At 40.7% G+C, this 27,973-nt stretch overlaps 2 protein-coding genes across 2 annotated transcripts in view; both read left to right on the top strand.

Annotated features, from left to right (window-relative positions):
- The window catches only part of LOC308286809 (tyrosine-protein kinase SYK-like), a gene marked incomplete at both ends in the record, with an annotated part of 47,012 nt that extends 34,261 nt beyond the window's left edge, over positions 1-12,751 (top strand). Inside the window, 2 exons of the mRNA XM_080727933.1 lie at positions 11,090-11,279; positions 12,740-12,751. Coding sequence (XP_080584059.1) covers positions 11,090-11,279; positions 12,740-12,751 — 202 coding nt within the window. The remainder of the gene's footprint in view (positions 1-11,089; positions 11,280-12,739) is intronic.
- Positions 12,752-15,078: 2,327 nt separating this feature from the next.
- On the top strand, positions 15,079-19,014 carry LOC308286306 (tyrosine-protein kinase SYK-like). The gene is made up of 3 exons (XM_080727306.1): positions 15,079-15,177; positions 16,015-16,127; positions 18,452-19,014. Exons 1-3 carry the CDS (start codon positions 15,085-15,087, stop codon positions 18,522-18,524), a joined length of 279 nt encoding a protein of 92 aa, XP_080583432.1. The 5' UTR covers positions 15,079-15,084; the 3' UTR covers positions 18,525-19,014.
- The last annotated feature ends 8,959 nt before the right edge of the window (positions 19,015-27,973 follow it).

Genomic DNA, 27,973 nt, shown 5'->3' with positions numbered 1-27,973 from the left:
CTGAGCTTTAAACGGCTATATCTCCAGTTTGCAGCATGGTACCGTCTCGAAACTTGCTGTGTGTACTTAGATGGCCAATAGGGATGAGCTGTAATTGATTAAGCCCCGCCCCCTCTGTAACAGGAAGTGCCCTTCGCCAAACAGGAAGTGCCTCTACATCTCATGAACCGTTTGTCGTACAGACGCACGGATTGCGTCATATGACTTGATTAAGAGTCCTTAACCTTAATTGGGGCCTATTTCGCCAAACAGGAAGTGCCCCTCACCAAACAAGAAGTGACCCTTTACCTCGTGAACCGTTTGTCGTACAGACGCGTGGATGGCATCAAATGACTTGATTAAGAGTCCTTAACCTTAATTGGGGCCTATTTCGCCAAACAGGAAGTGCCCCTCACCAAACAGGAAGTGACCCTTTACCTCGTGAACCGTTTGTCGTACAGACGCGTGGATGGCGTCAAATGACTTGATTAAGAGTCCTTAACCTTAATTGGGGCCTATTTCGCCAAACAGGAAGTGCCCCTCACCAAACAGGAAGTGAACCTATATCTCGTGAACCATTTGTCGTACAGACTTGTGGGTGATGTCAAAAGACTTGATTAAGAGTCCTTAACCGTATTTGCAGCCTATTTCGCCAAACAGGAAGTGCCCCTCACCAAACAGGAAATGACCCTTTATCTCATGAACTGCTTGTCGTACAGTAGTATCATATGACTTGTTTAAGAGTCTTTAACCTTAATTGGGGCTTATTTCGCCAAACAGGAAGTGCCCCTCACCAAACAGGAAGTGACCCTTTATCTCATGAACCGTTTGGTGTATAGGCTTGTGGTTGGCGTCAAATGACTTGATCAAGAGTCCTTAACGTTAACTGGGGCCTATTTCGCCAAACAGGAAGTGACCATCACCAAACAGGAAGTGACCGTATCTCTCATGAACTGTTTGTTGTACAGACTTGTGGGTGGCGTCTAATGACTTGATTAAGAGTCCTTAACCTTAATTGGGGCCTATTTCGCCAAACAGGAAGTGCCCCTCACCAAACAGGAAGTGACCCTTTATCTCATGAACTGCTTGTCATACAGATGCGTGGATGGTGTCAAATGACTTGATTAAGAGTCCTTAACCTTAATTAGTGCTTCCTTCGCCAAACAGGAAGTGCCATTCGCCAAACAGGAAATGCCCCTATATCTCATGAACCTTTTGTCGTACAGACGTGTGGGTGGTGTCATATGACTTGATTAAGAGTCCTTAACCTTAATTGGTTTAACTTAGCCCCGTCCCCTCTTCTGATTGACCGAAACTATATTTTCCTATAACTCATCAACCGTTTGTCATACAAACTTATACCTTTCCAGACCTTACCTTTCCAGAGTTGACCTTGAATATAAAAAAGAAAACAAAAAAGATGACAATGCAACTCCATCTATTTTATTGCTGGTTAAAGGCCTGTCTTGGTTTAAAGCCCACTCACCAACGACAAGGTGCAGGCCGCGAGTGGGAGACACATGAGGGAGGGGAGGGACATGACAGTAACAGCAGGGGTGGGGCAGTCCTGCAATGGCCTGGGTACGCGTGCTTGACAGGTGAAAACATGCAGCAAATTATATTATTTTAAGTTCGCGGTTACGGGGACAGGCGGTATGGGACTTAACACGGCAGGGTGACATTTTAGTGTGTAAATCGGACCGTAAAAAGGCGACTGTTTCCACCGAAATGACGTCATCGCACACAGTGAGAGCAGGATGAACACAAAAAGTAACACAAATATATGTAGGTTAATATGAATATAATAATTGTCGCGTGTAGACTAGTCCTTAACGATTTTGAGCAAATATCTAATTGTGATTTCTTTGTTAGATAATTATTATATATTTTTTTAAAAGATTAAAACACTATTTTAGGAATATTATTATTTTAACCAAAGAAAATCACTATCCAACCTTAAAGGGGAAGACCACCCATTTTCAATTTTGAAATATGTCATTGATATACCTTAAAGAAGTTGTGTGGAAATAGAAAAAAAGTTCCCCCTCTTCTGTGTTGCCTACAACTGGAGGATTGATTTTGGGGTTTGCATTGTAAAGTCCAGAATGATGACATCACACTCTGGACTTTACAATACAAACCCCAAAATCAATCTTCCAGTTCTAGGCAACACAGAAGGGGGGGAACTTTTTTTCTATTTCCACACAACTCCTCTAAGGTATATTAATGACATATTTCAATATTGAAAATGGGTGGTCTTCCCCTTTAAGTTTAACTTCAGTTGAATATGTATTGTGCAAATGTATAAAGCTATGGGTTATGACTAACTAAGCAAATTGGCCATCTTGTACTTTTACTTTTGGTACTTGAATTACAATTTGACAAAAGTAACATACATGTATGGTTAATATGAATAATATAATTGTGCCGTGTGTAGGCTAGGCCTTAATGATTTTGAGCAAATATCTTATTGTGATTTCTTTGTTACGTATTATGACTAACTAAGCAAATTGGCCATCTTGTACTTTTACTTTTGGTACTTGAATTACAATTTGACGGCATACAGGCAGATCAAGTGTGTGCCATTTGGAAGCACACAGGTCTGTAGGAGACCTGTCTGTAGGCATGTAATAATTTGCAGGTAGCGGGGACGGCAACGGTTCATTAATTAATAATAATGATCCCACAAATTTGGAGCCGTAATAACTGCCGCACGATTTACGCCACCACCGCAATATATACATCAAAACGTGCGGCTCGGCCGGGAATGGTGTGCTATTACTTTTCTAAGAGAAAAGTTGTATTGTTTAATTGATATTAATTTATTAGTGAATTAATTTTACCCATTGACTTATAATGGGAATCGCAAAAACTCACATTCAATATTTTTTTCCTCGCAAACCATAGGGGCTACAGTTTCAAAACTTGGAGAGGAGATTTATAATGATATCAAGGATTAAATGAAAAATAATTTTGTCAGTTGGCCTCATGGTGGCGCTATAACAGTCCACTTTACCTTTCGGCCTGTAACTCTTGAACCGTGGGTCGGAAAATTAAAATTCCTTTTTCCCTGGATTCCTTGGGTCATGACGCATCTCCTCATATAGGCCACGCCCATTTGCGTCAGGATAGATTTTCCGCCATTTTGAATTTTCTTCAAAACACTTTTTGCTCCTTTTCCTACATATTTTCTCCAAATGTCACAAAAATCGATACACACGATCTATGCACTCATGCGATAAACATATTTAAACGATATTTTGATAGTCCATACCGTTCTTCTGTAACAGGGTTCCAAAGTTAGCGGGAGGAGCCCGTTTTGTAAGAAGTAGCCATAAATCACAAACGAAACATCCAGTCAACACCAAATTTTAACCACAAGTGGGGGGCGCTATACTGAACATATACCCAAAAGCATTTCCACTTCGACCCATAGGGGGCACCACAAACGCGCAAAACGTAACCGTTTCATGCCAAAACGTGTTTTTCAGGGGGAACGACCCTCTCAAAACGAAACACAAACGATCTCGGGAGCGACGGAACGTAATCGCCTTGCGGAACTTGTGGGAGGAGCCTATTTCTTAAAAACAAGAAACCATATTGCTAATGCTAACACATGCTAATGCTAACAAATGCTAATGCTAACAAAGATGCTAATGTTAACACATACAAGGTTGCACACACTTAGCGAGCTGCAGGCACACTTAAAATTTCTTCGAAATTTCTTTTCTAGTTGCTTTTGCTCATCTTGTCTAATAGGAACAGAGCACGTCTGATATTGTCCTGTGTCTGTATTTTTTATGAAACCACATTGGCAAGGATCAATTAAAGTTGGAAGGATGTCTTCTAGTTGTCATGCCATTATTGAGGCGAATAATTAAGTGTGCCTGCCATGCAATGCAATAGCAAAACACTTATTGTAATCCGCCATACTTAAGTACATACATACATACATACATAAGTAATGTCGCCACAAAATTCGGCGCGTAATAACTGCCGCACAATTTACGCCACCCCCGCAATATATACATCAAAACGTGCGGCTCGGCAGGGAATGGGGTGCTATTACTTTTCTTTCCGATCCGCGTTACCATTGCGACGTAATTCGCAAAAAATGACGCCAAAAAACCCCATTGACTTAGAATGGGGGAAATTTCTGCACGTAATAACTGCCGCACGATTTACGCCACCCCAGCAATATATACATCAAAATGTGCGGCTCGGCCGGGAATGGTGTGCTATTACTTTTCTTCCCGATCCGCGTTACCATGGCAACGTAATTCGTAAAAAACTACGCGCTAAATCCCCCATTGACTTTGAATGGGGGACTTGGAAAAAAAAACAGAAACTTTGACGCCACATAACTCTGCCATACTTTTGCCTAGCAACGTCATTTAAACTTTAAAATGCACACACAACTTTGGTCTTTTTCCAGCCAATAGGGATGGGCTGTAATTGATTAAGCCCCGCCCCCTCTGTATTCCTATTGGCTGGGTTTTAAACAGCCACTAGTCCAGTTCACAGCATGGTACCGTCTTGAAACTTGGTGTCTGGACTTAAACGGCCAATAGGGACTTATTAAGTGTGCCTGCTATGCAATAGCAAAACACTTATTGTAATCCGCCATACTTAATTAATTAAGTCTTTCGCCACGAATTTCTGCACGTAATAACTGCCGCACAATTTACGCCACCGCCGCAATATATACATCAAAACGTGCGGCTCGGCCGGGAATGGTGTGCTATTACTTTTCTTTCCGATCCGCGTTACCATTGCGACGTAATTCGCAAAAAACGACGCCAAAAAACCCCATTGACTTAGAATGGGGGAAACTTCGGCACGTAATAACTGCCGCACGATTTACGCCACCCCCGCAATATATACATCAAAATGTGCGGCTCGGCCGGGAATGGTGTGCTATTACTTTTCTTTCCGATCCGCTTTCCGATTGCGATGTAATTCGCAAAAAACAACGCCCAAAAACTCCATTGACTTTGAATGGGGGACTCCGAAAAAAACCCAGAAACTTTGGCGCCACATAACTCTGCCATACTTTTGCCTAGCAACGTCATTTAAAATGTAAAATGCTCACACAACTTTGGTCTTTTTCCGACCAATAGGGATGAGCTGTAATTGATTAAGCCTCGCCCCCTCTTTAACAGGAAGTGCCCTTCACCAAACAGGAAGTGCCTCTATAACTCATGAACCGTTTGTCGTACAGACTTGCGGCTGGTGTCATACCTTTTCTTTTTTTCTCAATTTTTTTTTTCTCAATTTTTTTTTTCTCAAATTTTTTTTTCTCAAATTTTTTTTTTCTCAAATTTTTTTTTTCTCAAATTTTTTTTTCTCAAATTTTTTTTTTCTCAAATTTTTTTTTTCTCAAAATTTTTTTTTCTCAAATTTTTTTTTCTCAAATTTTTTTTCTCAATTTTTTTTCTCAAAATTTTTTTTTTCTCAAAAAATGTTTTTCTCAACATTTTTTTCTCAATTTTTTTTTTCTCAAAAAATTTTTTTCTCAATTTTTTTTTTCTCAAAATTTTTTTTTTCTCAAAATTTTTTTTTCTCAATTTTTCTCAAAATTTTTTTTTCTCACATTTTTTTTTCTCAAGATTTTTTTTCTCAATTTTTTTTTCAAAATTTCTTTTTCTCAAAAAAGTTTTTTTCTCAAATTTTTTTTCTCACAAAACAATTTTTTCTCAAAAAACTGTCGTTAAAGTGCGACCCGTGATAACGGCCAAAAATGCTCCAAAACGCCACTAATTAGTCGAAATGGCTGACTTCCTGTTTGGTTTCTGATTGGCTGCTGGCCTTGTGACGTGGGTAGAGCTGCGAGGGCCTGGTCATCGCTGCTTGCAGCTTTAATTCATTAATCGCCCATGACCTTAATTGGGGCCTATTTCGCCAAACAGGAAGTGCCCCTCACCAAACAGGAAGTGACCCTTGATCTCGTGAACCGTTTGTCATACAGACACGCGGGTTGCGTCAAATGAAATAACGCTAATGCTAACACCAACCGCTACACAAGGTTGCACAGACTTAGCGAGCTGCAGGCACACTTAAAATTTCTTAGAAATTTTCTCTTCTAGTTACTTAAGCCCCGCCCCCTCTAAAGCCCCGCCCCTATCTTCCTATTGGCTTAGCTTTAAACAGCTATATCTCCAGTTTGCAGCATGGTACCGTCTGGAAACTCGCTGTGTGTGGCAAATAGGAATTATCTGTAATTGCTTAAGCCCCGCCCCCTCTGCATTCCTATTGGCTGGGCTTTAAACAGCCATGTCTCCAATTCCCAAAACATTACTGGTATCAAACTCGGTGGGTGGTCCCACAGTCCCAACGGCTAACCGCTAATGCTAATGTTAACAAATGCTAATGCTAACAAATGCTAATGCTAACACATGTTAATGCTAACAAATGCTAATGCTAATGCTAACACATGCTAATGCTAACACATGCTAATGCTAAAACATGCTAATGCTAACAAATGCTAATGCTAAAAATGCTAATGCTAACACATGCTAATGCTAACAAAAATGCTAATGCTAACAAATGCTAATGCTAACACATGCTAACATATGCTAATGCTAACAAAAATGCTAATGCTAACACATGCTAATGCTAACAAATGCTAATGCTAACACTTGCTAATGCTAACAAATGCTAATGCTAATGCTAATGCTAACAAAAATGCTAATGCTAACAAATGCTAATGCTAACACATGCTAATGCTAACAAATGCTAATGGTAACAAATGCTAATGCTAACACATGCTAATGCTAACAAATGCTAATGCTAACAAATGCTAATGCTACTGCTAATACAAATGTTAATGTTAAAGCTAATGATAAAAATGCAGATGTAAAAAAATTGAATAATGATGTTAATGTTAATGCAAAATGCTAATGCTAACACCAACTGCTATACAAGGATGCTAATGCTAACACCAACTGCTATACAAGGTTGCACACACTTAGCGAGCTGCAGGCACACTTAAAATGTCTTAGAATTTTTCTTTTCTAGTCTATAGTCTATATTCAAGACAGAGATAGGTCTATAGGAGCTACATTCCTTTCTGTCCTTGCCTGGTTTCGGAATCACCGATATTATAGCTTGTCTCCAAGAAACAGGTGTCTCTCCGCCCTGGAGAACGTGGTTAAAACATTCTTTTAGTAAAGGTGTCAGTGGTTCACTGAACTTTTTATACCATTCGGCCGGAAAGCCATCGTCTCCAGACATTTTATTTGTTTTCAAGTTCGATATAGCTTCATCAATCTCTGTTGTTGTAATGTCTTTTGTTAAAAGTTTGTTTTGTGCTTCTCCTATTGATGGCAAGTCCAGGGAATCCAAAAAGTCTTGTACAAGTGCTGGTTCTGCTGCTTCAGGTTGGGTGTATAGCTTTGTATAGTATTTTTCAAAGGATTGATGTATTTCTTCAGTGGTGTAACTAAAGTTATTAGTAGCAGGGTCCCTAATTTTAAAGATTGATCTTTCATTCTGTTGTTTCCGTAGTTTCCATGCCAACATTTTTTTGGCTCCTGCATCCCATAAGACACTTGGTTTTATTTCTTCTGTATTATTAAATTCTAGATAGTCAGTTATTTCCTTCGTATCATATTCTTGACATTGTGGGTCGTTTAGGAGACTTGTATTAAGCCTCCAAACTGTGTTTTTAGGACGAACATCCAAATGAAGTCTAAGGTATACTCCTGCGTGGTCAGACACATCTTTAACCCCTATTTTACAGTCTATAATCCTATGCCTCTCCGTATTAAGCATAAAATAATAATCGAGCCTACTGTGGACATGGTGGGGGTGTGAAAAAAACTGAATTGTTTTACTGTTGGGTTAAGGTCCCTCCACACGTCAAACATTCCTGTCTCATTAAGTAGCTTTTTGACATACAGTGATTCTGAGTTTAATTTCTTTTGTGGATTTGAGGAATCTCGAACCGTTAACTGAATATTCCAATCTCCTGCTACAATAAGTATGCCTGAGACCTCAGTAGCAATCAACCCGAATATCTTCTTAATTAGTAGCTTATCTGGGCCTGGTGGCCTATAAACATTAAGTAGTGTCACTTCCTTAGAATCAAGGGTCCCCTTTACCAGGACGTATCGTCCCTCTTTATCAACAATTTGGGTAGTGGGCTGAAATATCACTTTATTTGAAATAAGTATTGCAACACCCCTTGCATGTCCCTTATCGTAAGATGAGTAGAACGTATTTTTGAATCCCATTTTTTTCAGTTTTTCATGTTAGACCTGGTGTAATATTAATCATTGTTCTCTAACCAGATATCTCACAGTGAAGAACATCACAGAGCTGGTGTAATAATGATCATTGTTCTGTAACCAGACATCTCACAGTGAAGAACATCACAGAGCTGGTGTAATAATAATCATTGTTCTGTAACCAGACATCTCACAGTGAAGAACATCACAGAGCTGGTGTAATAATAATCATTGTTCTCTAACCAGACATCTCACAGCGAAGAACATCACAGAGCTGGTGTAATAATAATCATTGTTCTCTAACCAGACATCTCACAGTGAAGAACATCAAAGAGCTGGTGTAATAATAATCATTGTTCTCTAACCAGACATCTCACAGTGAAGAACATCACAGAGCTGGTGTAATATTAATCATTGTTCTCTAACCAGACATCTCACAGTGAAGAACATCACAGAGCTGGTGTAATATGAATCATTATTCTCTAACCAGACATCTCACAGTGAAGAACATCACAGAGCTGGTGTAATAATAATCATACAACAGGTAGTCGGGCTCTCAATGGAAAACAGGCTCTCCAACCGTGCATATAACGAGCACAGATTCACTGTCTCTCATCAAGTAAAGTAATCAGCTGCGTTGGTCACGAAAGACAGCAAGCACGCCTCTCTCCCCACACCATGCTAGGAGGCTAGGCTAGCGGTTTTCATGTGACGTTCAGGGACATAGTAGCTAAATGTGTCATTCATGCCTGGAATTTCATCAGTTTAGGGGCAAGGCCAATTGGCCTTTGGTGTTGTAAAATTTTTGAGGGCACAAAGGCCAAGTGCCAGGGCAGGAAGGCCATCATTAAAACAATGATTTTAAGTCCACGCCACAGTCATAATTAATTTAGCTTAAACGTTAAGGTTTAATGTAATACCTTTCAATTAAATAAATATCAAGAAAATGTTTATTTCTGTTTTGCCATGTGCAGTGGTGTAAAGTAACTAAGTACATTTACTTAAGTATTGTACTTAATTGCTTATTGTAATTTTGAGTATTTCTAACACTTACTTCTACTCCACTACATCTCGGATCCAAATATTGTACTTTTACTCCACTACAATTATTTGAAACCTTTAGTTAACAGTTACTTTGCATATATAAATTATAATATTATATTATTAAACATGAACCACTTTAGCCCTATTTAGGCTATTTGAAAATAACCAAGCTTGTAGAAAAAATAGCAGATCTACAAGCTCAAGATGTCGCATAACTATGTGTTGTGAGCTTGTAGATCTGCTATTTTCAAACATTTTGTACTTTTACTTTTGGTACTTTAAGTACATTTTTGATACCAATACTTTTGTACTTTTACTCAAGTATATTTTGAATTTGAGGACTTTTTACTTGCAACCGGAGTATTTCTACATTGCAGAGTAGGCTATTGATACTTTTACTTGAGTAAAACATTTGAGTACTTTTTCCACCACTGGCCATGTGTTGTGCACGCACGCACACACACACACGCACACAAACTCCTCCCTCCCGTTCGCGGAGTGATCCCTTTCTCAACAATAATGTACTTTCTGACAGCTCAGCCTCTTGGGGAAAGAATAGCTTTTGGTTCCCTTGTGCTGCATTTCGGTTGTTGTCCTGAGCTCAGCAGAGCTCCGTTTGAAGGCATTCGTTCGCACATTCGGATTTATTCAACAGGCTGCGTTAGATGTAACTCCCGTTTAGCCCGGTGATGTTTTTGTGTTGTATAATCACTGGGTCGGCGGCTCCACTATGCGGTGGCTGCTATGCTGCTACTACGAGCGTAAATGGAATCTACTACTGGTCATGTGAGCAGCTCAACCAACCATGCACTGCTGTTACCGTAATGACTGGAAAATCGCGCATAGGAAAAAGCGGTAATAAGCATTTAATGAACTGCTGTGGGCGCCGGGGCACCACGGCCACTGTGGCCGTTTGGGCATGTCATTTTTCGAGGGACACACGGCCAAAGAGAGGGGCAACGACGGCCATGGCCGTCGTGGCCGCCGTGAAATTCCTGCCCTGGTGTCATTAAAAAAATACAAATTCCTATCGAATATCTTAATTACAATGAAATGAAGTTGACGTTTTTTTTTAAGTGCAACTCCAGCCCAACTCCAACTAAGGGCAACTCCAGCTCTACCGACGGAACTCGCCTGTCGGCTCGTTCCTGCGGTAGGCTGTCGTGCAGGATAACCGTGTTATATGCACACCCTCTCGTGTAATATTGCTTGATTGTTCTCTAACCAGACATCTCACAGTGAAGAACATCACAGAGCTGGTGTAATAATAATCAATGTTCTGTAACCAGACATCTCACAGTGAAGAACATCACAGAGCTGGTGTAATAATAATCATTGTTCTCTAACCAGACATCTCACAGTGAAGAACATCACAGAGCTGGTGTAATAATAATTATTGTTCTCTAACCAGATATCTCACAGTGAAGAACATCACAGAGCTGGTGTAATAATAATCATTGTTCTCTAACCAGACATCTCACAGTGAAGAACATCACAGAGCTGGTGTAATAATAATCATTGTTCTCTAACCAGACATCTCACAGTGAAGAACATCACAGAGCTGATGTAATAATAATCATTGTTCTCTAACCAGACATCTCACAGTGAAGAACATCACAGAGCTGGTGTAATATTAATCATTGTTCTCTAACCAGACATCTCTCAGTGAAGAACATCACAGAGCTGGTGTAATATTAATCATTGTTCTCTAACCAGACATCTCTCAGTGAAGAACATCACAGAGCTGGTGTAATATTAATCATTATTCTCTAACCAGACATCTCACAGTGAAGAACATCACAGAGCTGGTGTAATATTAATCATTGTTCTCTAACCAGACATCTCTCAGTGAAGAACATCACAGAGCTGGTGCACCAGGTGTCCATGGGCATGAAGTACCTGGAGGAACACAACTTTTTGCACAGAGACCTGGCAGCCCGCAACGTGTTGCTGGTCACCCAGTACCATGCCAAGATCAGTGACTTTGGCATGTCCAAGGTCCTGACGGAGGAGCAGGACTACTATAAGGTATACTGTGTGTGTGTGTGTGTGTGTGTGTGTGTGTGTGAGTGTGTGTGTGTGTTTGTGTGTATATATATATGTGACGGAGAGAGTCGCAGCACCAGCCTTGAAGCCTCAAAAGTCTAGTATCTCCCCCGGAGCAAAGAGATGTCTCTTTGGTCTAGTGGTTGAGATATTGGACTTTCGCATGGGAGACCCGGGTACGAACCCGGGTGGGGAGGTTCGGATCACCTCCGTTACATTGGTGCCGTGACCCGGATTCGGGCTTCCCCGTAGGAGGAGGTCAAAAAGGGGGTGAGTGTGATGGAGAGAGTCGCATCCCCAGCCTTGAAGCCTCAAAAGTCTAGTATCTCCCCCAGACCAAAGAGTGGTCTAGTGGTTAAGATATTGGACTTTCGCGTGGGAGACCCGGGTACGAACCCGGGTGGGGAAGTTTGGATCACCTCCGTTACATATATATTAGTGCTGTTCAACGATTAAATATTTTAATCGAGATTAATCACATGATTTAGCTAATTAATCGCACGATTAATCGCAAATAGGTCATCAGCTTTTATCAGTTCACAATGTAACTTAGAGGGATATCTTTCAAGTCTTTCATGGCCTTATTAACTTGGGAGTGGAGAAATATGCTGGCTTTATGCGAAAGTATGTTAATCTTTTATTCAAAAGCAATTAAAAACCCAAATAAATCATAATGGTATTGCATTAAACAGGCTGCAGCTGATTCGTATAAGGATCTGCTAAATTTACTTAATCTGATTACTGTTGTGTCCACCTTTAGGCTTTAATTATATTTTGTATCAACAGGGATGGACCTTGTAGCCAAAATAGCCAAAATTGTATCCAATGTTTGACCATTTTAGTTAATTACTTTAGAGATATTAGAGATATTAATAAAATAATTAAATTGTCACTTTATAAATGTGCAGATACTCTGTAAGTATGTTGGTTTGTTCACTGTTAAGTGAGAAAACAATATTGCACATTAAGCTAATCATCTGCAGACCTCCCCAAATAATAATTGAGATAATAATGTTGAGAAACAGTGTCTAAAGGCCAAATGGCTATAAAATATAAATATGCGCTTAATTGCGATTAAAATAATTAATCGCGATTAACATAACGGTGAGTTAATCGCGATTAATCACTCGCACAGCACTAATATATATATATATTAATGCTGTCCAAGTTAACGCGTTATTAACTAATTAACGCATCAACCTATTAACGGCGTTAATTATTTTAACGCTTAGCGCTCCCTCCGCGCTACGCATCTCAGAGTTGTCACATTAGCGTGGTGAGCATGGTGGTGAGCCCAGAGCAGCTCAGCTCAAAGTCAGGAACGGAGCTCAAGCTCACTGTGTGTGAGACCATGAGTGTGTGTGTTTGTCTGGAAGCTGGGTTGAATGAATGATGAAAACACAGTGGAATTACTCATCTACAGGTGCCTTCCCTGCTGTTAGCAAGTTCGCTAACAGTTAGCCTCCAGATAGCCAGGACTACTGTGACTGTCTTTAGTAGGCTACTGTATGTTAGCGGCAGCCCCCAGCTGAACACTGTAGGAACAAAATGGTGTGTGTGTGTGTGTGTGTGTGTGTGTGTGTGTGTGTGTGTGTGTGTGTGTGTGTGTGTGTGTGTGTGTGTGTGTGTGTGTGTTTTTGAGCCACAGACCACCATTTGATTACATTTATTCTCCCAGACCCCAAAAATAAGAGTTAAAGATCTATAAGGGTCAATTTGGTTTACCAACTCTCCATCATTTAGCTGCAGTGGTGGAAAAGGTACTCACATATTTTACTTAAGTAAAACCAATACTACAATGTAGAGATACTCTGTTTCAATTATAAAAGCCCAGAATTCAAAATATACTTGAGTAAAAGTATGAAAGTGTTGAAAATAGCAGATCTACAAGCTCACAACGCGTCACGATGTGACATGTTGTGAGCTTGTAGATCGGCTATTTTCAAACAGCCTAAGTATACAACATGGCTAAAGTGGTTCATGTATGTTTTAAAATATTATAACTTATATCTGAAAAGTAACCAGTAATAAAGTTTTCAAATAAATGTAGTAGAGTAAAAGTGCAATATTTCGAGTAGAAGTAAAAGTATTGGAAAATTGGAAATACTCAAGTAAAGTACAAATACCTCAAAATTGTACTTAAGTAAATGTACTTAGTTACTTTACACCACTGTTTAGCTGGAACCCCCTCAAGGACCACTGGTTGAAAACCACCACTGCCTTAAATTATGTAGTGCAGAGGGGTTATAATTTATAATATAATGAAATAAATAACATTGAGTTTATAATGTATTGGATACATATAGTATAATTATAAAAAATACATTTATTTGGATGCATCCTGCACCAAATATACAACATATTATGCAAGTTTGAGCCAATAAAAAATATATTTTTATTATGCGATTAATCGCACGATTAACTACAGAAATCATGCGATTAATCGCGATTAAAAATGTAATCGTTGGACAGCACTAATATATATATATATATATATATATATATATATATATAATATATATATATATATATTAGTGCTGTGCAAGCTTAACACTTTCCATTCCAGGCCAAAATGGCCCCAAGGTCCCTGTGCCAGGATTTTGATGTTTTTCTTTACTATGCAATGAAAAAAGATTTTTTTTTTTTGATTTTTTTTCCCCCACAGAAACAGACCCAGTTGTTGTGATTCAGTGGCAAAAAAAATGTTGTCAATCAGACAAATGGTTCCAGAGATAGAGCTGAATGAAGTGTCCATCCACTAGAATGGACACACATTTTCTCAATCAGCTAAACGAGGGAGCCAACACACAAACAGAGAAAAGCATCTCTCTGATCTCAGGTCATTTTGACATCTTTGAAAAAAAAGAAAAAAAGAAAAAAAAAATCATTTTTCATTATATACGTCAAAATACGTCATTGGCAATGACGGCTTTTGGACCATTTACGTCAATCTACCTCTGTGGCATGGTAAGAGTTAAGTGGTAACTTATTTTTTGATACCCCCATTTTTTTCTGAAATTAAAATGTATTTATCTTTACAAAATAGCACTTAAAGGGCCACTTCACCTCTGGAACAACCCAATCTTATTTTATTGTTGTTTAGGACACGATCAACACAATCCTGAGTTATTTTTTGTGTTCAGTCTGTGTTTTTAGATATTTTAGTATTTCAGCATGTAGGCCTACTTGTGATGCATTTTGCATCATATGATGCAAAACGCATCACTGATGATGCAAAATGCATCACTGATGATGCAAAATGCATCACTAGTCATGCTGAAATACTAAAATATCTAAAAACACAGATTGAACACAAAACATAACTCAGGATTGTGTTGATAGTGTCCCAAACAACAATAAAATAAGATAAGGTTGTCCCAGAGGTGAAGTGGCCCTTTAAGGGGAACACACGCCGACTGCGGACAGGCTGCACACATTTCTCACCGCGCGGCAACACCTGGAAAATAGAACAGTGGTGTATCGAAACGGCGGGCGGGGGGTGAACGCGTGACTCTGCGCTGCCCGTGTGGGTATAGTAAGTTCATTGAAAATAATGGGTGCGGCTGTTATGACGCAACCGGTATGTGTGTCCCCCTTTAGACGATTACTGTATGTAGATTGGCTATTTTCAAATACCTCACGTGGCCTACAGTCGTTACTTTTAAGCTTGTTTTCATAGAAAAAGATCTGGCAAAACTTGACCCCCAGATTTGTGTGCCTTCCTTTCCTTCCGTTCCAGGCCGCTCAGCTTGGGAAGTGGCCCATCAAATGGTACGCTCCAGAGTGCATGAACTTCCTGAAGTTCTACTCCAAGAGTGATGTGTGGAGCTTTGGGGTCGTGATGTGGGAGGCCTACTCCTATGGACAGAGACCCTACAGGGTAGGTTATGTTTTTGATTGATTGATTGAATATTTCATTAGACAAAAAATGGAGAACAGTGCAAGTATAGTCAATAAAATAAAAAGGTCTGTAGGCTACGGTACAAGTACAGTTAAACACCCTGCCTAAAAGCAGCATCCCAAATAAGTCGTTTTAAAGGTAGGTAGATAGGTAGATAGATAGATAGATAGATAGATAGATAGATAGATAGATAACAATGCAGTGCCAAACAGATCAAAAGTATCTCACCACCATGTCAACACAGCAATAGTACTCAATTCAACCAACACAACCCAACAGTGCAGGGCCAAAAAAGTGTCAGTGCAAATAAATCAAGAATAAAAAAACGCAAGAAAGGTGCCACAGCAAGACGCCACAAGCAACCCTCTCTGGGAAAGTACTTAGAGGTCAGAGTCAGTACAACTTTTGTTCCAGTTGAGTTAGGTAACAGTTGTCCAAGGTTGTCCTAGGTTAACCTAATTGGTCTTGCTTACGTCGGAAGTGTTGTGTTGTGTTGTGTTGTGTTGTGTTGTGTTGTGTTGTATTTATGTATTTGACACGGACATCACAATTATATTGGATGAACCAGATGAATGTATTATTGTGAATGTAGTACAAATGCTACCTTTCATCCCCTGGATTTTCTAAAATACAACAAACCCCCTTTACTGAGAATGAAACGAGTTCCTGCACACGGGGACAGAAAACTACTGAAAACTGGAAATACTTCAGTAAAGTTAAAATTACCTCAGCATTGTACTTAAGTACAGCACTTGAGTACATGTATTTACTTAGTTACTTTCCACCACTGCTGACATCATCACTATGTGCTGACAGGGCAAGAAGGGTACAGAGGTGATGAAGATGATCGAACAAGGCGGTCGCTTGGACCCCCCGAACAACTGTCCTCTGGAGATGTACGAGCTCATGAAGCACTGCTGGACCTACAGGTGAGACACGCTGGGAACTGACTCTCCTAGAATTACATCCCTATGTTGGGCTTGTAAAAAAGGCAAAAATGTAGATCTACAAGCTTACAATGTGTCACCTAGAAGCTTACAAGGATTACAAGTGCGGCCCGAACGGCTGGCGCAGCGGTCCGGGCACCTATAGGCTCCAATGTAGCCTGACAGTATATTGTTGCGGGTTCGAGACCTGATCCCGACGATCTTTGCTGCATTTCTCTCCCCTTCTCTCTCCCTGTTTCCTGTATATCTCTACTGATAGATAGATAGATACCTTTATTATCCCAAGGGGGAAGATGAGTTGCCCAGAGGCAGCACAGCAGTATAAGGTTATTTACAAAGTTACAGAGAAGTATGTAAAAAGATAAAAAGAAACAAAAAAACAAGAACAGAGTACAGTACGTACAGTAAGAGCAAGGTACAACAGGAAAGGGAACGAATAATATAAGCACGACTATCAATATAATACAGTGCCCAAATCAAAGTGACCATAACAGTCAATGCTAGTTAGTGCAACAGGTATCTTATCTCTACAACATGTCAAACACAAGCAGAAATACAAAAAAAACTACTAACACAACCTAATAGTGCAGTGTCCAAAGGTCAGAGTGATAAAAAGCTAGCAAAAGAAAATAAAAAAACAAGAAAGGGTGATGCTGCAAGACGCACAAAAACACCCTCCCTGGAAGATCCTTAGAGGTCAAAGTCAGTGCAGATATAGTTCCAGTAAAGAAAAAAAAGGCTACCGTCGTCCTAGGAAGGTAGTCCTTGTTAATCGACCATTGTGAGTCTCGTTGTACAGCTTGAGAGCTGTCGGTACAAAAGACTTTCCTAGTCTCTCGCATCTCCGACCTGGGTAGACAAAACGGTCATTTCCTCTCTTACTCCGATGAGGATCCGATGAGCACCGTTACGAATCACAAGTCCCACGGACGGACGGACAGACATGATCAGCAGATTTTCAACAATAGACGTCACAGCCTGGGCTGTGAACGCAAGGGCTCATGGCTCCCATAGTGTTAAGAAACCCTTTTAACACTATGGGCCAGAACCAGTACTGTGTATAGCAGGCATTCTTATCTAGAGCAACTACAGTAAGCATGATATAATAAATGATCACACGACATCCACATTATAAGGAACAGGCACTAATTGTAGTGGCCAGACTGTTGACTCCCACAATTTGCAAATGCTCCCATCATACAGTCTGGGAGATGGAAGTTCTGATCATGCGTATCCGAAATGAGAAGGGATAAAGCAGATGTGAAGCCTCCCCCCCACTCCACTCCCACTGTTTCATTTTTACAGTCGCACACATTTATCCTAATATAAATACAATTCATCTAAGTATATATATATATATATATATATATATATATATATATATATATATATATATATACAGGTATATATTGCTGCTAATCAGAAATGACATTTAAAAATTTGCGTGAAAGGAAATGCCAGCTTCCGTTACGCAGCTTTCAAGAGCATTAGCGCTTTTGAGGCCGGACGCGACCGGACGCCGTGTGTGGTCAATATATTTCCCACATGCACGCGCAGTCGCGCACAGACGGCACCGAACGGTTCACGAGCGTGTAAACGCGTGCATGCCAGGTACCCCCCGAGTGAGCCGCGACAACCCCCCACCCCGCGAATCTGCGATAACTAGTAAGCTAAGCACTTTAATCAGTGGCTAATACTTTGCATAACAGATTTCTAGTGGTGAATGTGTGAGTCCTCATCCACTGTATAACGCAGGACAGCACTGAGTGGTGTCACAAGATTCACAAGCTCAAGTAGGCCTACCCTCTATTCATATGGATATAGCCTACTTTAACACCTAGGTTTCAATTCATATGGATATAGCCTACTTTAACACCTAGGTTTCCAGCGGTGACTGCATGTGCATGTGTTGATGTGTGTGCGTCCTCATACATGGCTCAATTACTGTGGTATTTAGGCTACTGTTTGAGAATCGTTCAAGGCAAACTTTGTTTCTCTACTGCAGCACTGTATTGTCTAATTGAATTAAATGAAAGTACAAAATAAAATCCTAAGTAACAATGCAAATGTAATTAAGACTAGACTATCGTTATTGTTTTCCCACCATTAGATCTGTTGACATCCTTTCTTTCTAAATAGCCTCTATGTGCGCACAATAAATGACCGTCCGCCCTGAAAAGAAAATCCCAAAGCACCACTGTTCAGGAGCTGAAGTTCCAGACTCTTTAAAGCACTCTGAGATTGTGGAATAGTTGTCTGGCTACGCGAGACTACACTAACTGTAAACATGTTGTCTGTCATTCCAGCTGGGAGGAGAGGCCTTCCTTTGCCGAGGTGGAGGCCAGGCTACGGGAGTATTATGAAGACACGTACAACTAAAGACCCGTTTCATGATTCGTTGTGCAGCACCGTCATATACGACGAAGCATAAATTAGGCTTCAGCCTCTTCCTTCAAACTATGCAAAGATTAGAGAGGTGGACCGTGCACAACGCTTAGTACGGGAATGTAAACATGAAAGCATGAAATGGTGCTGTAAGAGGGTTTTGGGGTTAAAGTAAGTGTTAAATGGCTCTGTGTTGTTATTTTCATTGCTATAGAGCAGTGGTTCTCAACCTGTGTTACTAGTACCGCTGGTGGAACTTGAGCCCCCTCTGGTGGTACGAGGGTTAGGGTTATCTCATAACACTGGCCTGCGTAGGAGATGCCAATATGATGATAAAATTGAATGTTGTTGTGTTAGAATAGCTGTTTCTGAGGATATCATGAGGCCTTGTTCCAATAAAGAAATGTAAAACTTACTTTTTACATATTTAAACTTGAAAACGGGTCACAAATGACCCTAACAGTTCATTTTAACCCTGAAATGTACGGCGAATGTCATGATTGTTGGCAAACTTCTATTCATTAAAGCAGCACTAAGTAACCTTTTTTTATTCATAAAATGTAATTTGATTGTAATCCCTATGTTAATACAATATAACTTATAGAGTATAGAGTATGCTAATACAATAACTTTAAGAGCAGGGAGACAAAATACATCCACAACGATTATTGTTGTGGTTGTATTTTGTCTCCTTGCTCTTCTATTGAGACAAGTAGATGGTGTCAAAGGTCATGCCTCCTCTAGACACAGGCTCTGACACCGATTTTGACCTGAAGGTCGATATTCAGTTTATCAAATGCGGGGTAATAGAGGAAAGTTACATAGTGCAGCTTTAAGTAACCACGGATCACTATTATCTCAGGTTTTATTTTTTATTATTTTGGTTTCTTACTTGTATTTGGGAAAATCTCGCTTGTGCGAACGTCCATCATTTCGACCGGAGGGTTAGCGACTCACTCCACGGAGGTTATGGTTAGAGTCGGGTGTCGAAAAGATGTGCGTAGTAACAGCGACACGCTCCCCTTGTATTTAATGACTTGTTTTATTCCGTGTAAGTAAGAGGAAATATATAATATATCCACAACTTTCCAACATCCCATCATGCATTGCGCAGAAGGTGTGCGGCAGTTCCGGCGCCGCAGCCGAGTGTTGAACTACAAGCTCACAATGGTTGCATCTGCGACGCGATGTGAGCTTGTATGTATGCTGTTAACCGGAAGTGTCGCGCAGATAATGCTACAGTAAATTCTCGAGGAAACAGGTGGATAGAAGAATATTAAAATTGATTTACACACCACGGTCCATGGAGTCTATGAAGATATCTATGAAATCAATGAAAAGTTTAATCTGCAGGACGATTTTATACAACATGTAGGCTAGTATCGTATCTCATTTATACAATAGCCTATGTTGTATTGTTTCAGTTTTTATCCCTTTTTTTAAAGCGGGGTTGCAAGTTTAGTTCTAATTTGGGGGAAATGCTTTGTTCTAAATGTAGTTTTTATTAGTTTCAGGTTTTTTCTGTTGGCGGTCAAGAACGAGATTCAAAAATCAAATAATAGATAGAAATAAAGTAAAGAATCAGATCAGGCTCTTGGTGAATGAGACCCACTATGTTTTATGTTTTAATGTTTTGCTCTATGTGTGAACTACTGGTCAAATCAAATGTATTTCATTTTGATTATTCTTTACACATAAATAACTCCTTTATGTGTTTCTATACTGCTGGGCTGTTTACATTTGGTCTAATAAAGTATTTACTCAATCATTCAATCAGTCAGTCAGTCAGTCAATCAATTCTTGCATCAAGACAATAATAACAATGTATCATAACCTCATATTTTCATCACCGATGTCGTTTTGTATGTTTGAAAATATATTAAAAAAATGTGGACTCATGGCGCGCGTGTGTGTGTGTGTGTGTGTGTGTGTGTGTGTGTGTGTGTGTGTGTGTGTGTGTGTGTGTGTGTGTGTGTGTGTGTGTGTGTGTGTGTGTGTGTCTGTGCGTGCGTGTGCGCGGTTGCCATACATTCTGGGAGAAAAAGGCAACCAGGTCTAGAAAAACAAGCCATTTTTGAGCAGGGTAAACTGAGACGGATGAGAGAAAACAAGGGGGTAAAGTGAACAAGGTACCTTTGCGGCACTTGAGGATTCACAGGGGGTAAAGTGAGACAATGTTTACATTTGCTCCCCTCAAGGCAAGCTAAACGATATATCAGTAACATTTTACATGGGAATTGTTGTGGGAAGTTCAGAAAACCATCATCATCAAGCCTGCATTTTCTAATAGCTTGGATTCCCATCGATGATGTCACTGGACGATAGGTTTCTGACCTGTCCACAGCCCTCCTCTGAGACACAGACTGGGTAGATTTTCTTTTTACTATTTTACCATGAACATGAAGAGGACGAATTATATGAAGATAGGTTGAAAAGTGGTGAAATCGCCCTTTAAGTACTGCATTTAAGTTCAGTTTCAATGCGTCGCGATGCGATGCATTGTGAGCTTGTAGATCTATTTTCAAATAGTTTGTATACATTGGAAAACATTCTGCGGTACTTTCTACTTTTGTAATTTAAGTACATTTTGATACCAACACTTTTGTACTTTCACTCAAGTACATTTCGAATTCTGGACTTTTACTTGTAGCTGAGTATTTCTACATCGCAGTATTGATACATTTACTTAGTAAATAATGTGAGTACTTTTTCCACCACAGCACCAGTGAGTGTTGATGCACTATCTCTACCTGACTCAACACAAAGCACATCATGTGATATAGATGCCTTAATGGTCCAAGTCACATTGATATAAACCAGCATGCGCACGCCGGTCGGCACCAAATGAACCCCACCGTTCATAGGATGCAATGGATGGCACTCGTGTTTAAAAATGCATTCCATCAAACTTTCAGATGCCGTTTTTCTCCCAGTGTGGAGGAAGAATGCTTAGGATTTTTACTGTAAATTCTCACTCTTGAAATATATAATCCTTAGTTTCTGTTGATTGTAAACAATAATAGCGATTCAAAACAGTTCAAAACCTTCAAACCCCACCTCTATTCACCGTCATCAGAACAGAGGGAGCGCTCCTCATGATCACCCACCCGATCCACTGGATCACCAGAGCGTCTACTGCTCGCCCAGCTGCAGTCCATGAAGCCTAATTAGTAATTATGCTTCGTCCTGCGACTGTGTCGCGCGCAGAGCCGCAGACCTCCAAGCTCAGAAGGGTTGCATTGGTGACGCGATGTGAGTTTGTATATCAGCTACTCTTGACGTGGAACACCGTTGCGCAATGAAGTATATATGTCTCGATAAGGGCGCACCCATGGGAGCACCTCACTAGCACACAAGAGGAGGTTGAATAACCAGTGCTCCCCAAAACAACAGGTTTGGGGATCTGTTGGGAATTGATTACATGATACAGTCAGCTGTGCATTCAGTCTCAATGTTTGTAAACAAATAATTGGTCTATAGGCTGGTGTCTAGTGCCCGAGTGTAAGAGGGTCATTGCATGGTATTGGGTTGTAGGTTGTATCATCAAACAGATACAGATGCAAGAAAAGGTAAGCTTTTAAATCTCCTAAAAATTATTTTATTAAATTAAAGGCAGCAGATCTACAAGCTCAAAACACGTCACTTCTCATCACATTTTGAGTTGCTTTTGAGTTAAACTGTTGTACAGTATGATTAAGTAGGATATTAATTTAACCCTTAAGTTCTGTTCGGGTCATTTTGACCCGTTTTACATTTTCATTTGAAAAAAAAAGGTAGAAGTTTAAATTTTTTCCACCTGAAACTCACTGGCCTTAAAGATTCTTCTGAGATGAACGTGTAAAAAAAATATTTTTGCACTACACCCATGCTACACCCCCCTCATATTTTTTGAACCTTAAGTGCTGTTCGGGTCATTTTGACCCGGAAGCACATAATTATGCACAGAAATACACCGTATTGTGCCAAAACACAGACACACAGCCCCCCCCTTCTAACACCCCCCTTCCGAAGCCCCCCTGTCTGATTTTAATTTTTTTTCCTATAAGCATGAGCAATATTGCCCAGTATTAAATAAAGTAGTTCTTTTACATGAATTCCAGCTAAATCAGTAAAAGCGCCTAGCTCGTTCAGTGTTTAATGTGATATAGCAAAGCAGAAATGCAAACATTTACCATATATATCATATGAATTGTTTGGTATTGAGTCAAAGTCAATGTATCATGATGATCTGTTAAGTTCAAATTTATATTAGTGTTGTTTTTTTTAAACCAAATATCCCCCGGGTCAAAATGACCCGAACAGAACGCAGGTGTAGTGAATCTGAACAGAACTTACTTACAACAAGTAATGCATTACGTAATGTTGACAGTATTTATTGTATACAGTATACATCACTTTGAAATCTGTAGTGACTGTGTCACTGACATCATGCCCCATGCTGAGGCTTAAACCCGCAACCTTCTGCTTACTAGGCAGTCACTCTCCATTAGGCTATACCTACCCCTTTCACTATACCTACCCCTTTCACTATACCTACCCCTTTCATTATACCTACCCCTTTCACTATAGCTACCCCTTTCATTATACCTACCCCTTTCACTATACCTAGCCCCTTTCACTATACCTACCCCTTTCACTATACCTACCCCTTTCATTATACCTACCCCTTTCATTATACCTACCCCTTTCACTATACCTACCCCTTTCACTATACCTACCCCTTTCATTATACCTACCCCTTTCACTATACCTACCCCTTTCACTATACCTACCCCTTTCACTATACCTACCCCTTTCACTATACCTACCCCTTTCACTATACCTACCCCTTTCACTATAGCTACCCCTTTCACTATACCTACCACTTTCACTATACCTACCCCTTTCACTATAGCTACCCCTTTCACTATAGCTACCCCTTTCACTATACCTACCCCTTTCACTATACCTACCCCTTTCATTATACCTACCCCTTTCACTATACCTACCCCTTTCACTATACCTACCCCTTTCACTATAGCTACCCCTTCCATTAAATAGTTATTCTCAAACATGTTCATATCAAGGACCAACAAATCAATACCAATTTGGCTGCAGACCTCCATCTGACAAGATGTAGTGCCAGGAGCCCCATGTGAATGATTTGTATTTAAAAACCAGAGGACTATTGTGGTTCTTAAACAATCAAACATCTAGTCAAGTAACAGTACAACAAACCATAGACAAAATAATGCTATTAAAGGTCTTCTCTTTCTTTCTCTTTTTTCCTTTTTGTATCATTGTTTGTTGTTCCTCTAATCAGAAAGCAGACTGCATTGATACAGGCAGCAGGTAGCTCACTGAGTTAAGACACTGATCCTGTGATCCAAAGGAGAGAAGCACCCATGCAGCTGCGGACTCGCAGACCGCGTGAGGAGGTGTTGATATGTGAGCGCTGATGTGTGAGGACCGGAAAAGTGCTTTTTTTTAAATTATTTTTTACTTTTTTGCTCATGTGCACGGGCACACGCGCACGTGTGCGTGCCCGAGTGCCCGAGGAATAATGAAAAATGCAATGTTTATTGGTGTTCTTTTAATTGCAGTGTGACGATCGGATGTACAGCTGCTCTTCTTTAGACATCAAGTTGGGGTCCCTGTATGCAAAAAAAGGAGATATGCGTAAAGAAAGATTAGATTTTCATGCAGAATCAGTCTATTTCTTTTATGTACAAAGTCGTGCACGTAGAAGTACATTTGAATTGGTGAGGTTGGTGTATCTTACCGGTAATAACCAGACTCAAATATTTACACAAATAAGTAAATTTTACCATTTGTCATAAAACTAAGTACAATACATTGATCTAATTGCAGTGTTTCTCAAACTTTTAAACTGTGCGGTGCCTTATCCCTTGGCTTACAACATGGGTCTTCAACAGGGAGTCCGGGACCCCTAGGGGGTCCTTAAAGTTACTACAGGATAATTATTTTAAATTAACAACTTGAACCCTAGCATCCCTATTCCAAGGAGAACCTTAGCCAAAAATAGCAGATCTAGCGCGAGGCGTTGAGAGCTTGTAGATCGGCTATTTTCGGCAAATAGGTTTGGTGTAGAGGTAAAAAAAAAAGAGCAGACCAAGTAAATAGTGAAAGGTCAAGTCTACAAAATATCAACTATTTAAGTGGCTTAAAGGGATAAGAAACCCCGCCTCTAATTTGTTTTATGGGATTTCAGAACATGAAAAGATTTCTAAAATGTAGGCGTGTTTATCTGCCGTTGTGGGGGGAGGGGGCGGAGTAATGCGTCTTCTCAGAGAGAGACAGACCGAAGCTGTCAGCAGTGGGCACTTGTTGCTTTTCCATTTCGGAAACATTTTTTAAAACCAGCCATTGGAGGTGTAAAAAGTATAAAGATTCGGCAACTCCATGTTCTGTAACCAATTAAAATGTGCAGGTATTTTACAAACAAGCGGTCTGAGCTTTTATCCATGGACACACTTTCTCCAGCTTTGGACCACGGAACCAGTGAAGAATGGACGCTAGGCTAGCTTATAGCTATTTGCTGTGTAGTGTGTGTGTGTGTGTGTGTGTGTGTGTGTGTGTGTGTGTGTGTGTGTGTGTGTGTCGTGACATGACAGTGCGCGCGCGCACACACAACGTCCACACACACGAAAACTAGCAGATCTACAAGCTCACAACGCGTCGCGGCGCGTCGCTTTCGCGACGCGTTGTGAGCTTGTATATCTGCTATGTAGCTATGTAGCCTAGCTAACAGCCGTTGCAGCAGCAGCTTCTCATGTAAACACGTTGGTTTCGGCTCTACGGCTATTAGCTAGGCTACATATACATAGCCGATATACAAGCTCACAACGCGTCGCTTTCGCGACGCGTTGTGAGCTTGTAGATCTGCTATTTTTCGTGTGTGGACGTTGTGTGTGTGCGTGCACTGTCACGACACGCACGCACGCACGCACACACACACACACACACACACACACACACACACACACACACACACACACGCACACACACACACAGGCTACACTACACAGAAAATAACACAGACAGGAACCACACAGTGTAACTGTCTGTTGACAGAGAGCCTGCTCTTCTCTCTGGCTGAAACAAGCATACAGTGAAACCACGCCCCCCCTTGATACGACTCTGTAAAACAAACGTTAATATTAATTAGATATGCCTACGTCACGTTACACCACAGAACATTGATAGCTAATATTTAATGAGTGGCGCCAAAGATTTCTTTTTGACCTAGAAAGTGGAAGTACACAGAAATAGCTACAGAGACAGCAGAAAGCTCTGAATCCCCAAGCCTATGGGCAAATTGAACCATATCACTGCTCCCTATCACAAGTGACTCATTGATATTGTGATAGGGATGAAAGGAAGGTGTTGTTATTTTTCATTTTTTGTATTATTTCTTTAACTACAATGATGTTTTCTTTTTGTTTCTTTTATGTAAACACATTGTATTTTCGTTATGGTATTTATGTGGTAATAATATTCCTTTCCCCCTAACCATGTCCTCTTTTTCTGAATGGACTGCGGGACTTTAAGTGAATGAAGGTTCTGGATAGGATAACTAGCGGCGATGTCGCAGCCTATGCAGGGTGGGTTGACGTCACGGCTGGCCAATTGGGTGGCGGCTGGGCGGAACGCAGGACTATGAAATGGGACATTGTGATTCAGTCGGGCTGAACAGGGGAAGCAGCACAGACGGATTGAGCAAGAGCCGAGGCTCATGTGCTGAGTGGAGTGGCTATGCTACACTGACCGAGAGAGACATTGTGTGAATCTTATAGTTACAGCGAACGGAGAGACTGGCACGCCGGTGAGAGAGGCGAACCGACTGCCTGGCCCGCTGTGAGAAGACGACGATTACCTGAACCGCCGGTGAGAGAGACGGAGAAGGACGGAGGAGACGACTACCTGGTCCCCTGTGAGAGAGACGGTCCGGCGTGTGTCGCACGTCTACAACACTCACAGGGAAGCAGCCGCTTCCCTGGTGTGTAAGTACCTTTCCATCGCGACACACGAAGTTAACGCACCATACTTTTAAGACAACTATGCTGCACCTGTGAACATATGATCTGGCGGCCTCCCATTGTGTGTTCCAGGAGATGACGTATGATGTATGCTGTTGAGTACTGCTGAGCTGTGTGGCTATCCTGGGCTCCCTGGCTGCTCACCCCCCTGTCTATATTAATTCGTTGAACAGACGAATACTAGGAGAGTGCTCTACGATCCGCACCTGGCACTTGACTAGTAGAACCAAAGATAACCTTTTTTGTATAACATTTTAACTATTAATAGTTCTGTATTGTGTTTTAGTTAGTGGCGCCTTTTAGGATGTTAGGTTTTCTTTTATGTTTTATTGTTGTCCCAGGGCATTTTTAGAGATCCCATTGTATAGGGCTAATAAATTCCTTTTTGTACCTTTGTACCCCCCTGAACAAACGGTGTGGTGTCAGTCTCTCTGGGTGTTCGTACCCACTTATTGCTCTCCCAGCCTGGTATAATTACGAACCTGTGTCTAGCCTAGTGGTGTTAAACCTTTAATGGTTTGTTGGTTAAAGTCCAACTGGCGTTGTCCGGCAACAAAGTTCCCCCTTTTCCATTTGGGTTTATATAAGAATAATCATGCAACAGTAATATATATATATTCCTTTAATGGTAAATGGTTAATAGTATTGCATTATTATAATACAGCTATTTTTTAACGTAACAGTAAGACTGGCCCATCTTACATAAATTGGCGTTGTGGTCGGCAGGACCAGGAGAGAGCAATAAGGAGAGACTGAACGGTTATATTTGGTGTTTGTATTAAGATTTAGGATGATGATGATGCCTGTATACCCGGGGGCCCCATGGTTGCCTAAGTTTGGAGGAACAGAAGGTGAGGAAAAGTATAAGGAGTGGAGAGAGCAGATTAAGGGATTATTAGGTACACAGGATATTACAGAGGCAAGAAAAGTTAATATTTTGTTTAAGACGCTAACAGACGAAGCTAAACGACAAATTGTTGTGTTAGAAGAAGGGGAGCGAGACACGATAACGAAAATTCTGAGCTACCTTGATGGTCTGTACAGAGAAACAGTGCCGGTATCTCAGGTGCGTTCTCGATTTTATAGCTGTACACAGCGCCCAGACGAGAGTATTGGTTCATATATTCTGAGACTGAGGGAGCTATTCTGTAGGCTGCGGCAACACGACCCGGACACGGCCCCTTCTGATTCCGTCCTACGAGATCAACTGCTAATGGGGTTGTCTAAAGGTCCTCTGAGCCAGGCCTTAAGAATATATGCCCGAAGAAATCCGGATAATGACTTTGCTGCGCTGCGAGAAGAAGCTGTACTTCTAGACAGCGAACATGGAAGTGTGAGAGCACCTGAAGTTACATGCCATGCTGTTAACCCTGTGCCTATTCCTAACCCTTTACAGACGGCCGA

This window comes from Nannobrachium achirus (genome assembly GCF_963921795.1).
Source record: "Nannobrachium achirus genome assembly, chromosome: 6".
NCBI classification, from domain to species: domain Eukaryota; kingdom Metazoa; phylum Chordata; class Actinopteri; order Myctophiformes; family Myctophidae; genus Nannobrachium; species Nannobrachium achirus.
This window is presented reverse-complemented; position numbering and strand designations above follow the sequence as displayed.

Coding starts and splice junctions, on each gene's coding strand:
- LOC308286306 (XM_080727306.1), top strand. CDS start 15,085: ATGAACTTCCTGAAGTTCTACTCCAAGAGTGATGTGTGGAGCTTTGGG. Junction 15,178..16,014: donor ATGGACAGAGACCCTACAGG/GTAGGTTATGTT, acceptor ATGTGCTGACAG/GGCAAGAAGGGTACAGAGGT. Junction 16,128..18,451: donor AAGCACTGCTGGACCTACAG/GTGAGACACGCT, acceptor CTGTCATTCCAG/CTGGGAGGAGAGGCCTTCCT.